Source organism: Galeopterus variegatus, unplaced genomic scaffold (genome assembly GCF_000696425.1).
Source record: "Galeopterus variegatus unplaced genomic scaffold, G_variegatus-3.0.2 Scaffold3159, whole genome shotgun sequence".
NCBI lineage: Eukaryota > Metazoa > Chordata > Mammalia > Dermoptera > Cynocephalidae > Galeopterus > Galeopterus variegatus.
This window is the reverse complement of record NW_007729270.1, coordinates 214,275-227,498: the sequence shown is the minus strand read 5'-3', so window position 1 is coordinate 227,498 and position 13,224 is coordinate 214,275. Positions and strand designations below refer to the sequence as shown.

Genomic DNA, 13,224 nt, shown 5'->3' with positions numbered 1-13,224 from the left:
ATCTTGTAAATAAACTGTCATTTTTATTTTACGGATTCATTTAGGTCTAGCATATTAATGTTCAATTAATGTTCATATTAATGTTCAGAACACAGGGGGTATCCAATAAATACGTGAAGAACGATTGGTGATCCTGCCTGACTTCATGCCCAGGACCCCTACCCCTATTCCCAGCTGCTCCTCAATGTGCCTTTAACACCTCCCGCAGCCCCTTCCGCACCTCTCCGGAGCCCAAGGTTGCCCTTCACCCCCCTCACCCCGCCCCCGCGGTTCACGTGCAGGAAATTGGGCGGCAAAGTACTTCCGGGATAGTAAAGGTCAGCCCTAGCAAGATGGCGGCCCCCTTGGAGCTCAGTTGCTGGGGAGGCGGCTGGGGGCTTCCGTCGGTACACAGCGAGTCCCTGGTGGTGATGGTGAGGCCGCCTCGCGGGCCGGGGCGCGGGAAGAGGGGGCGGGGCCAGAGGCGCGAGGCTGGCTTGCTCCAGTTTCCCACGGCTCTGCAGGGCGGAGGCGGGCCCGGGCGCTGCTCGCCGCACCGCTCTGGATTCCCTCCCGTCGAGGAGTCACAACCTGGCCTGTGACCCGGCATAGGTGGGCAAGAGCGTCAAGGCTTCTCCCTTTGGCTCTGAGTTTTCTCAGCCTTGCAAAGCTGGGCGGTGGAGCGAAAGCCCGAAGCAGGGGGCGCACCCGCCGCGCCCCGCATCCCCAGGAGCTTTTGGGGAACAAGGTTCCCGAAAGCCGGGTAGCCGGAGCGCGCATTCCCGACTTGAGAGCAGAGGGGGTGGGACGCGGCCTCTGTGTCAGGCGCCTTCTGCCTTTGGGGAACGGGGCTGTGAAGTAAAATTGCTCTGCAGATTTGCATTACGTACTCAATCTGAAATGTTTTGTTGCAAACTCTGTTTCAGGCTTATGCCAAATTTTCTGGTGCACCCTTGAAAGTCAATATCATAGATACGACCTGGAGAGGTTCAAGAGGTACAGTGTAAACTTTTAGACACCCTTTCTGCCCTCTTTAAGTTTTTTTCTTCCATTTAAAGCTTTGAGCCACATAGCCATAGAGCACCTTGGGATTTTAGTTGTTACTATGTATGACCTTGGCTGTGTGTTGCTTGTAGTTTGATCATTCTGAGTAATACCTCAAAGTGCAAGCCAAATCAGGGGAAATTTTGAAAAATGAAAATGTTCTCTAGAACTGTCTTTATGAAATTTCAGAAAACGAAGATGAGCTTATTCATTTATTCCCCTTACAAATGTGCAATTGGCATAGTTTTTAGGGTATTGGAATCTCTTGAGGAAATCTCAGTGTTTCCTCGTATGTGAACTGTTTTTTGATTATAGGTGATATACCCATTTTGACAACTGAAGACAACATTGTTTCTCAGCCGGCGAAAATACTAAACTTTTTAAGAAAACAGGTGGGTGGTTCCTTTGAAGAAGTAAATTGTTGATCCCTGCATGTTACTTTTCTAAAAAATACATTGTAAGGTTTGGGGTTTTTTCCTCCTCCTCCTCCTCCTTCTTCTTTTTTTTTTTTTTTTTTTTTTAAGAATTCTTTTTTGCCAACTCATTGGACAATTGGAGATACCTGGAGTTTGATAAAAAAAGACTTGGGAATCACTGCTGTAAAGCACGTGTTTTACTGTGATTTGAAAGTCATGGTGAGGCATAGTCAATCTATGTTTTCATGCACGTTGCTTGGATTTTATTGAAATTTAGATATAAATAGATTCAAGTTAGCCATTTTCACTAATACACTTATTAATAGGACTGTCGATTTGGTCACATAGTTGCTACACATTTTGTGCTGAGTTCTCACCAACTAGTAACTTATTTTTTAAAAACATTTATAGCAGTTGAATGTTTTATGGGAATAATATATCCAAAAGGTTTGAACAATAAAGATTTATATAATGTATCTGAAGTGTTTAAACATGTAAAGATTTGTTTAAATGCAAAAGTTATAATTGGTTTTGCCAATACTTTTTAGAAAAAAATCTGTATCAATAAAATTTGGAAATTTAATTTTTTTTTTTTTTTTTTTTTTTTTTTTTGGCAGCTAGCTGGTATGGGGATACAAACCTGTGACCTTGATGTTATAAGGCTGTTGTTCTCTAACCAACTGAGCTAACTGGCCAGCCCTGGAATTTTTTTAAATTGGGAGTTTTTTGTTGTTTTTTCTTTTCTTTTTTCATGGGGGAAAATGAAATTAATTGGAACTTTTTCCTTGTTAAACTAATAATCATTTTTATTTATTAAGTTTGTACTATGTGTCATGGATTGATCTAGGTCATTAACAAGCATTGAAATAATATAGTTAATTTTTAAAAAAATCATGACTAACATTGGCCTGTGTGCGTGATGCTGTGCTAAGAACATTATGTGCATTAAGCAGTTTTCATTGGGTTTATATTTCTCTTTTCCCCTTTTAATATCATGTTTGCTATTTGTGACAAAGAATAGGAATCCTAATTTGTTGAGATTCACAGTATTTGGAATGCTCTTTGACTTCTGAGGGTCTTTGGTTTTATGTTTTTTAATAGAAATATAATGCTGATTATGAACTGTCAGCAAAACAAGGGGCAGATACTCTGGCTTACATTGCTCTCCTTGAAGAGAAGCTTCTCCCTGCAGTGGTGAGCATTCCTGAATATTACAGTATTTTAGTGACCTAGTTGAAAATGGACTTAGTCTGTTTAGAAGAAAAACAATGAAAAAGGCTTGAGAGAGAAAATTTCACTTATGTATTAATCTTGATTCTTTCACGTTCCTGTGAAATTGGGTTCAGTTAGACATTCAACTGATATGTGAAACAGAGTGAATTAAAGATGTCATTTTGGAAATAAAAATCTTTTTTAATATTAATCTTGATTCTTTCACGTTCCTGTGAAATTGGGTTCAGTTAGACATTCAACTGATATATGAAACAGAGTGAATTAAAGATGTCATTTTGGAAATAAAAATCTTTTTTATGGGCGATGGAACTTGTTGCTCCATGTATAGAAAACTGGGTGAACTGTAATTCATTCATTCAACAAATATTTATTGTGTGCTTGCTATGTGCCAGGCCTTGTTCTGAGTGCTTGGGATATAGCAGTCAACAAAACTCACACGTTTAAAATAATCTTGTTTAATCCTGAGTCATTCTAAAAAAAACCTGCATGAATTCACTTTATACAAAGATATTTATGAAAAACTCTCACATTGATCGGCTGATGTTTCTTTTAGTAAAAGAACATCCTTGTAGTGTTTTGTTGTTTATTTTTTCCCTCTCCCTTTGTAGCTTCACACTTTCTGGGTTGAGAGTGATAATTACTTTACTGTGACAAAGCCATGGTTTGCTTCACAAATTCCTTTTCCCTTGAGTTTGATCCTGCCTGGAAGAATGTCTAAGGGAGCACTGAATAGGATTCTCTTGACCAGAGGAGAGCCTCCCCTCTACCACCTCCAAGAAGTGGAAGCACAGGTATGGTCTGGATTACTGTTCAAGCAAAGGCTCCCCACAGGAGAGACAAGAGAAATAGTAGAGATGAGATTACCTAGAGATGCCTGCCTCAAAAGTGATTTTAGAACATCTTTCCTACATTTGAGATGTAATTTCATCCTTATTAGATATACAGAGATGCCAAGGAGTGCCTAAATCTACTGTCACACAGATTGGGAACATCTCAGTTTTTCTTTGGAGATACGTGAGTACATTCCCTTAAAAATCATTTTGATACTTTGCACACACATATTCAGTGAGCAGTTATTTAAAGCAAGCTCCCTTGTCTCCCCCAAAGATGAGTTTTTCACTTAAGAAGTAGGATTTAATGGATTTTTATTACAGGAACCTTTTTCTATCAGTGATAATCTAACATTGACTTATCGTCTGCATATGTGAATTAAAACATCTAAGACTGTTCCCACCCTCCTCCTTCCAGTGAGTAAAAATGAATTTGTAATTTACAACTTCGTTTTGTTCTAAATAAAATAGAGTAGTTTTTAAAAATGACTTAAGAAGAGTAAAACCCTAGTTGCATCATTTTCATAAACTAAAATGGGTAGTAAACCTCTTTAAAGACTGTATTGTATACTGTTCAAGTACTTTTCTCAAGTACATTTTTCAAATGTGTTTGGAAAATAAACTTTAAACACAATCCCAAATTAATATTTTCTTATGTGCTTTAAAAAAATTCTTAATTTATTTCTAGGCCTTCTACCTTGGATGCCTATGTTTTTGGTTTTCTTGCTCCTCTTTATAAAGTACGGTTTCCTAAAGTTCAGTTACAAGAACATCTGAAACAGCTCTCCAACCTGTGTCGCTTTTGTGATGACATCCTAAACAGTTATTTTAGGCTTAGTATTGGAGGTAAGCTGGCTCTTCTTCAGCTCATGTTTATTTGCATACAGTATTTGCATAGTCTTCTAAGGATACATAAGCAAAATTTATTATTTATTTTAATAAAAAAAAGTTTGTGTATTGTCTTTACTGGTTTGTAGCACTACAAGAAGTTGCATTTTTCTAACTTTATTTTTATTCCCATGTATTAATTCATATTTAAACAGAGGAACAGATAAAAGGCAAATATCTTTTTCTTCTATCTTTCTCTTCTAAAAGAGAAACAGATACTTGCCTTTTATCTGTTCCTCTGGATTTTATACGTTTCTTGCTTCTTGCTCTTTAAGTGTTGTCCCTTTGAAGTGGGTCATTTTCTTTTAAAAAATGAAACCACAGGAAACAAGTCTCTGCTGAAAAATAGTATTCATCCCAGTGCAAATAGGCAATTACTTTAAATGATTCTTACCTGCTGCTCCTAGCATTTTCTTGCATGAACAGAAATCAGCAGCAGATTGATTTTGGTGAGGTACACTCTCATGATTCTATTACTTGAAAACTGATTACATCCGACTAGAGATGTAGCAGAGGGCATCTGTCACTTAGGATCTGATTCTCTGAGAGTGTGGGGCCTTGTACTTAAGTGATTGGGATACTAAATTTGTATTAGGTGAGTTGGCTGAAATTGTCCTTTAAAGAAACAGAAGTTATAAATATTGTTGGCTCAGGTGGGCAGTTTATTTTTTCTGGTGGGTTATATGTTTTGTATATAGAGAGGAGTTAGTAGTTTGGGAATCATAAAGTTAAGTAATGTTCAGCCTTGTTACTTTCAAGCAGTGCAGCAAACTTAACTACATGACAGATAAAAAGTCTTGGGGTGTATACGACTTACTAAATTAGACTCTCTTAGGGATAGATCCCGGGAATTTGTATTTTTCAAATAAATACTTTGGATGCCTGGTGGGTAGCTGTTTGAGAGTCACTGCCTTAGCTATCCAGATAGTTGTGACCAAAGACCTATTTGGGTGGGGGAAAGGTACAGCTTAAATTTGAGAAAGAAATGAGGACTGCTGTGCTCTTTACTAATTTCTGTGGCTAGCTATATAATACTTGGCTAACAGTGTCTACTTAGGACACAAATTTTACTCCTTTTGTTCAGGATTAGGTTTTGGAACTTTACCCTTTCTTAACTCTCCTTTGAACCCAGAATATTTTTTTTCTCTTTGCCTTTTTTTTTGAAGGGTGGGGCACTTGGGAGGATGGGAAGACTAAAAATTCTTTCAATCTAAACAGCTTTAAAGGCTTTCAAAATTTCCTGTCTTTCTCTGATTTCTGTCCTGGCTTCTTAGGCATGTCTCCAGCTGGACAAGAAACAGTAGATGCAAATCTGCAGAAACTCACACAACTTGTAAATAAGGAATCCAACTTGATTGAAAAGGTCAAGTTTACTTCAATCATTATTTTATAGTAGTTTAGTATTTTCGACAGCTAATATTGTAATTTGGGTCATGCATTAACTTCACCCTTTTAGTTTTGTAAAGAGTTTACTTTTCGGGAAGCTGTTTAAATCTACTTTTACTAAAGTTTTATATAATAGAATGTTTTGAAGCCAGTAGTGGCCTGCTTTGGAAACATTGGATGGTTTAAATCTACTTTTACTAAAGTTTTATATAATAGAATGTTTTGAAGCCAGTAGTGGCCTGACTGCTTTGGAAACATTGGATAATGGTTTTGGGTTTACTTTTACCACACAATTTGTACTTTTCAAGGTAGGAGACCCAAAAGATTGGCTTTAAAAAAAACAAAACAAAAACACTTCTTGTTTGTGTGCCTATCTCTGAGGTTAACATTTCTTGAGATTGTAAGCACCTGTGCTTACTCCTTTCTCATTAATAGCACCATGATGTCTTTTTCTTTCTTCCATGTGAACTGTTTTGTTTTTTCTCCTTCCTGTTCCTCTCTGTTCTAAATGTAGGCTATAGTTTTTCACCAGTGTAGATATTTGCCACTTTGGAGGTGTTCATTTTGTAAGAGATATTGAGGAACTGGGCAGCGGAGAAAACCAACAATGGAAATTTCAAGGGCGACTCTAATTGGAAAAATATAAGAGGTTTGCACATTTTTCCCCAGGTGTCTGACAAACTTGCTTTTTCTTATGCAAATGAATAATACTTCATTCTTTTACAAACTGATGGGGCAACAAGGCCTAATAACAGTGGCTAGCAGTTTTGAGGTCTGAGTAAGAGGCACTGTATTATATGAGCTTTATGTGGATTTTCTCATTTAATATATTACAATAGCTCTATGTGTTCAGGTACTTCAGTATTATCATCCCCATTTTACAGATGAGGACACTGAAGCTTTGAGAGTAGCTTATGTCACCTGCCCAAGGTCATTCAGCTGGCAAAACTTAGACTGGGAATTTGAACCCTAAAAGTGGAACACTAGCATGAACTTTACAGTTAGTTATTTTCCCATCAATCAGCTGCCTAGCACATGAGTGAGACTGTGTGTCCATTACTGGTAGTACTAGTAGTCAGGTTTACAAATGGTGTTATCTGGGATGACCTTCTGTTTCTTTTTGCAGTATTTTATATGTTGTTAAAATTTGAGAAGTAGCAGGGTAGTAAAATTGTAAGAGTTCATTATTATTGAAGTTTTGGTAAACTGAGTTAAAGCCTAGTCTGTCTCAATTCTAAACTCAACCCAGTAAGTTTCATGGGAGGAAATACGTTAAGTGTGAATAAAGGAAAGCACTTGTCTGCTAGATGAACGCTATCCAGTATAGTTTCCATTTTCTTTGTGTGGCAAATTCCTGAGAGATACGGGAAGGGAACTGGGAAATACCTACACGGGAGGAAATACGTTAAGTGTGAATAAAGGAAAGCACTTGTCTGCTAGATGAACGCTATCCAATATAGTTTCCATTTTCTTTGTGTGGCAAATTCCTGAGAGATACGGGAAGGGAACTGGGAAATACCTACATGTGCAGAAGGTGAAACCAAGAGGCCCTATCACCTTTTTGTACATTTCTGTCATCATCAGTATATGAAAGTTTCCTGACCCATTTCTATCAGGCATTCCCTGCCCTGTACCCACCAACTCATTCATACCTGCTCTTCAGTGGGGAGCATGGGGTTTGCTGTTTGCTACAAGACGGTGGAGCTACAAATGCTATTGGCTACCACTGTTCACAATTTGGACAGAAAATTTGGAGCTTGAAAAAAGAAAGAGCTGTGTTTGAGGAACTTAGTTCTTGCAAGAAAAAATAAAGCATCTTAACACAATTGATTTTAATAGTCACTGGTAATACTTTTTTCCGTTGGAAAATTAAAAATTAATCTTCTCTCCTTTCCTACAAATCCTGTATACCTCTGCTGAAACATTTTGTCTATACTTTATAATAGCATCTTGAGAAGATAAAGGAGAGTTTTGAATATTCTGCACATATGCAGAACTCTAAAAAAGCCTGTCTTTCAAGTGGGTGATATGCTGTTTTCTGTTGGTTTTGTGTTTTGGATGTGAGCTGCTTTCAAGTCTTTCATTTAAGTTAAATTGATAGTGAACTCAGCAACAGGACCTGAATCTTGCACTTTGTTTTTAGGGTACTCTGGTTAAAGATAGCTTTCTAAGGTCTGATTCAGTTCTAAATAACCTGTATCCTAGTGTTTCTAGGGATGTTAATGGGCTTCTCGTTAGAGTAAGTCTGAAATTTTGAAGCATTTTCTTAATATGCTCAATATGCTCCATATTAATTTGTTTCTCTAAGGCAGGCTTAGAACTGATCCAGTGTTTGGAAGACCTCCGGATTATGTCTAAACAATTTATCCTTCTTTCTGCCTCTTTTTCTAACTTCCTTTGGTCTACATATTAAAAGCTTAAAAGAGCTGGTCATTTTGAGTGGAGTACAGATCATTTCATTAAAGCAAAGAGGTATAGTTGAAAGAACAGTAGTGTTGGAATAAGACCAGGTTCAAGTTTCAGCTCTAATGCCAGCTTTGTGACCTGGAGCAAATCACTTAAATTTCTGAGCCTTGTTTTGCTAATCAATAAAGTAGGGAAGGACCATGTCTGCCTTTTCTTCACAGCATGTTGAGAAGATCAAATGAGTATTACATCTGACCATACATTGTAAACTGTGGAACTTAAGTGTAAATTTTACACTTATCATTAGAAGACTTCTTAAACTAAGTCATGCTATGGTTGAGTTCAGTGGAATATTCATTTTGTGAAATTAGTATGATTTTGTGAAGGTATCAAGTGTGAGCCACATCACTTATTACAGATACTGAGTCAGCTGGTATTTGAGGTATGACATTTAGAATTCCTGAGAGATTATTTGTAAGAAAAAGGTTTTTCTAGCAGTCCCGGAAACATATGGTTCTGTACTCTTCTAGGCTATATTTTGGACAGGGAGACCACAATCCACATAAGTGGTGCCACAGCATTAGTCAGATGTATCTTTTGTACTTTCTACAGATGGATGACAATCTTCGCCAAAGCCCTCAGCTTCCTCCTCGGAAACTGCCAACACTTAAACTGACTCCAGCAGAAGAAGAAAGTAATTCTGTACAACGGTTATCACTCTGACAGTCGTCAAGCTTTGTGGCAAGAGCCATATGATTGTTGCAGTAGTCTCTTACACCAAGTGTGTGAAGGCAAAAAGAAAATACCATTAATAGGTATAAAAAAGACTCCAAAACAAAAAGAACTTTATATGACATCTATTTTTTCTTTTTAATTAGGAAGCTTGTATTCTAGCTTGGCAGTGCATTTTAAGTAACATCAAAGTGAATGCTAGATGAACTTAGTGGGTGAGGGGAAGAAAACATATTGTACTGTATATAAAAAAAATCCTGCCTTAATCTTGGCAGATTTTTGCCTTTGGTTCACGTGTTGCTGACCAAAAGCTACAATTCTGTTCTAAATGTGCACTCTTAATTTATTCAGGTTAATTTATTCAATTTATTAACTTAATTTTCTTAGACGAAACTAAATACCTAATATGTAGCTCTTTGGCTGAAGCTTTTTTCTCTTCTGTTTAGAAATCCAATGCCTATTTTAGAAAGAACAAGGAAAACTATAAATTCAATACAAAAGCTTGTATTTACCTTTAAAAAGCAATGAGGAATGTGTTCTTTAATTATGTTCTCATAAGTCTAATCTTTTGGAGGTTTAGTACCACATATATAAATATTAAAGGTGGTTACATATAATATTCATCTGCTAACATGCACTTCAGTATATCATTGGTATTTGCTGATGTGTTCAATATAGGTTAGCAAGGGCTCTTTTAGTTTACTGGGTGAATGTGACAACTTTAGACCTGTGTATTTGTAGTTCATCTTTAACACTAGTTGTCTCTTTCTTGTATTGATACCAGGATATCGTTATTGGTCATCATTATTATGCTAGGCTGTAAAATCTTATTGAAACTTGCCCAATTGTTAGACACTACTCAGGAGGAGCCCTTGCTGTGGCCAGGGTAATAGAAATACCTAATGTGCATCTGGTCCAAGTTCTCCATGCTTGGCTCAGGCCAGTATTCTTTCATAAGAAGCATATTGTGCAGTCAGAAGCTTTCTAACAACCAATTATTTTCCATATATTTTAACCACAGTTGAAGGATCCAAAGGAATAATCAAAAATAGCAGATTTTTAAGAATATTTTCTATTTATTGGTTGCTGAATTGTTAAAGGATTTGCTGTGTGGTAATTTTACTTAAAATAGAAACTTGCTTATTTTAGTGGTTGAGGTGCTTCTGTTGTCCTAAAGCCACTTCTGGGCTTTTTAAAATGTAGGACCATGTTTTTGATTAGTGTCTTAAAAGATTACTATGGTGCTCAGCAAATCTTATCAAGTCTAGCAGAAACCCATATGTTGAGAAAACAAGCTTTGTGGTCAGGAGACTTGTCTACTTTGAGCTGAGTGGGGCTCAATTGTGTTTGACCTGCATCCTCCCAATTTGTTCTGTATTTAGGTGGCTATTTATACAGGAGTCTTTAAGTCATTGTAAATGTTTTTTCTTGAAAATTTTAACTAAATGAGAAACAAAGATAGTCTTCAAAATCTTGTTCATCTGTTTGGATGCATTTAAGGAAAGTACCTAAGGAGTTTCACAGCAGGGTGTGCGTGTGTGTGTGTGCGCACAGTCTTCAAAATCTTGTTCATCTGTTTGGATGCATTTAAGGAAAGTACCTAAGGAGTTTCACATTACTTCTACAGCAGGGTGTGCGTGTGTGTGTGTGTGCGCACGTGTGCGTGTGTGTGTTGTTAATCTTCAAAGGCAGGTTATTAGATTTCAGCAATCTGAAATCTGTATGAATATTTTATATTGAGAATCATGATCATGAAGCTTTATTGTCCTCTGGGATTGATACATATTGGAGAAATGTGGTTAGCACATTAATCAGACATCTGTTTATGCTTTAGTCAGGGTTAGTCATTTTCAATGATGATTTATAGTAAGCCTTCCACAGAGCATTTGAAGTGGCTTACAATTGTAAAACACATGTAAAACAGGACAATTATAATTGGTTTTTGAAAAAATAGAAAAAATTGTTGGAGAAAGAACTATATCAGTGATAACACTAACAGATTCTAAAATTGAATGGTAAACTTAACTCCAAAAGTTTCTCCATAGGCAAGGTCAAAAGATAATACTTGGGTTATGTAAGTTTTTCTTTCAGTAAAACTACTAATGTCCATTATGAAGAAAATGTATTTAAAGTTTTATATGAATGTGAGAGATCATGTTCTTATAATTCACAGACTTCAACCAAGAAGTATACTGTAATGTTTCATGTATTGAAATTCAATCAAAAGAGGTCATTTTAGAATAACAAGTATTTGTCTTTTTTAGTAGAGAGTATGACTGTAGTATGATTTATTTGCTTTTCGGTCATTCCTGCTTTGAACTGCTTTTAACCTTACATTATAATGTATAGTCCATGATGCTTCCAGACTAACTGTCCTAAGATGCAAAATGTGATTTAGGTAAGTGAGGATTTATATGTTGCGTTACTTAGTTGAGCTTTTTTTGTGTAAGCAAATGCGATGATAGGAAGCTATAACTCAGCACAAAATACTTTAGGGACCAGCCACGTATATAGGAGGAGAGGAACAATTTTTCAGACTGGACAAAGGGCTTGTGATCAGCCTGTCAGGATATGTTTTAGATAAACTTTGAGACTGCTGTGATAAATTGTTCAGTCTTAAATAAAATTCTGTGAGCCACTGTCTTTTGGAGATGATGGAGGAGGATAATGTGATAAATGGGAATCTGCTTGTGTATATTTTTGTTGGTACTATAGGAGCAAACAAATTTGTTCAGTCTTAAATAAAATTCTGTGAGCCACTGTCTTTTGGAGATGATGGAGGAGGATAACGTGATAAATGGGAATCTGCTTGTGTATATTTTTGTTGGTACTATAGGAGCAAACAAATTGGTCAGGTAATTCTTACAGGATGAAGATCCTTCATCAACAAACTCATCAATCATCCATAGGACTGATTATTTAAATAACACTACTGAAACTGTATAGAACATTGAGGATGGTTATTCCTTCAAAACTGTTTTTTGACCCCACAAAAGGTTGGCATTAACAAACAAATCAAATATCAACTTAGGTGTGTTGGTATTATTTTGTGGGGAACTAGAGGATTGGAGATTTTACAAAAGCAAGCATTTTTATTTTCATTTGTAATTTCTATTCATTTAATATTGCAAGTTATATTAACATGAAGGAATGTAGAAGCTTACTTCAATCAGATCTAAGTTAAAATTTTCAGAAGTCTGTAAAAATAGAAAAAACTAAACATCAAAAGAGTTTTCTAAGGTAATATCTTGAATTTGAATTTGGTAGTATGTTTCCTTAGAGTCTCTTCCAAAAATATGCACTTACCAGGTCTGTTAGGTTTTTGGACAGTTTTTTATAAACTATCAAAAACGAACCCTTTTAAAACCAAAATGTAAATGCTTAAATACAAAGACCGGAAGCTGAGTGATGGGTACATGGGATATCTGTACTATTTTTGTAACTTCTTATGCGTCTATAATTATTTCAAAATGAAGTGTTTGTTTTTTGGTGGCTAGCTGGTAACGAGGTCCAAACCCTTGACCTTGGTGTTACAACACTGCACTCTCTAACCAACTGAGCTGACTGACCAGCCTTTGAAAATGAAAAGCTATTTTAAAAAGTAAATTAAATAAAGTAAATTTATCTTTATTTACATATACTATGATTTAAAATATAATACTCTAAACATAGAATTCAGTTCCAGGTGAATAAATACATAATAGGAATACAATTTTTATTTTATTCTTGAGTTTAAAGGAAAAAACAATTCAGGTTTGTAACAAATGGTTATCTAAAGCTCTATCTTGCCTTACCAAAAATGAAAAAAAAAAAAAACAAAAAACAACCACCTAAAACCAAGAACTCCTTTTCCCTATAATATAAAAAAATTCTGTGATTTTATTTCTAATTATGGCACCTGGGTTTACTTTTGAGGATAAAATATTTTGAAAAAGCTCTCTGTCTCTGCATGTGGTAGTTCTTCTTTGCCTTCTATTTGTTAACTCCCTAGATACACAGTGTGACAAGATATTCACTAGGGCCACAATTTATTTTATTTTTTATTTATTTTTATTGAATCATAGTTGATTATACATATTTTGGGGATTCAGTGTTGAATACCAGAAATTAAAGAAGAACCAGCCAGCTGTTCTGTAGGCTCTTTAAACAGGAAATGGAAATAAGATTGATGGAAATTAAAAAGTTTCTTTTTTATTTATTTATTTATTTATTTATTGGATCATAACTGATTATACATATTTTGGGGATTCAGTGTTGACATATGTTGATCAAATCAATATTACTAGTATATATATATTGTTACAAATTGT

At 35.9% G+C, this 13,224-nt stretch overlaps 1 protein-coding gene across 2 annotated transcripts; it reads left to right on the top strand.

The window, feature by feature from the left end:
• Positions 1 to 317: 317 nt before the first annotated feature.
• On the top strand, positions 318 to 9,407 carry MTX3 (metaxin 3). 2 transcript variants are annotated; one of them, XM_008584154.1, is made up of 9 exons: positions 333 to 413; positions 906 to 975; positions 1,339 to 1,415; positions 2,541 to 2,633; positions 3,281 to 3,463; positions 3,610 to 3,686; positions 4,191 to 4,348; positions 5,665 to 5,753; positions 8,795 to 9,407. In XM_008584154.1, exons 1-9 carry the CDS (start codon positions 333 to 335, stop codon positions 8,903 to 8,905), a joined length of 939 nt encoding a protein of 312 aa, XP_008582376.1. In that variant the 3' UTR covers positions 8,906 to 9,407. The 2 variants fall into 2 exon arrangements, with proteins under 2 accessions (XP_008582377.1, XP_008582376.1); XM_008584155.1 differs by lacking the exon at positions 5,665 to 5,753 and having other exon boundaries at positions 318 to 413.
• Positions 9,408 to 13,224: the final 3,817 nt, after the last annotated feature.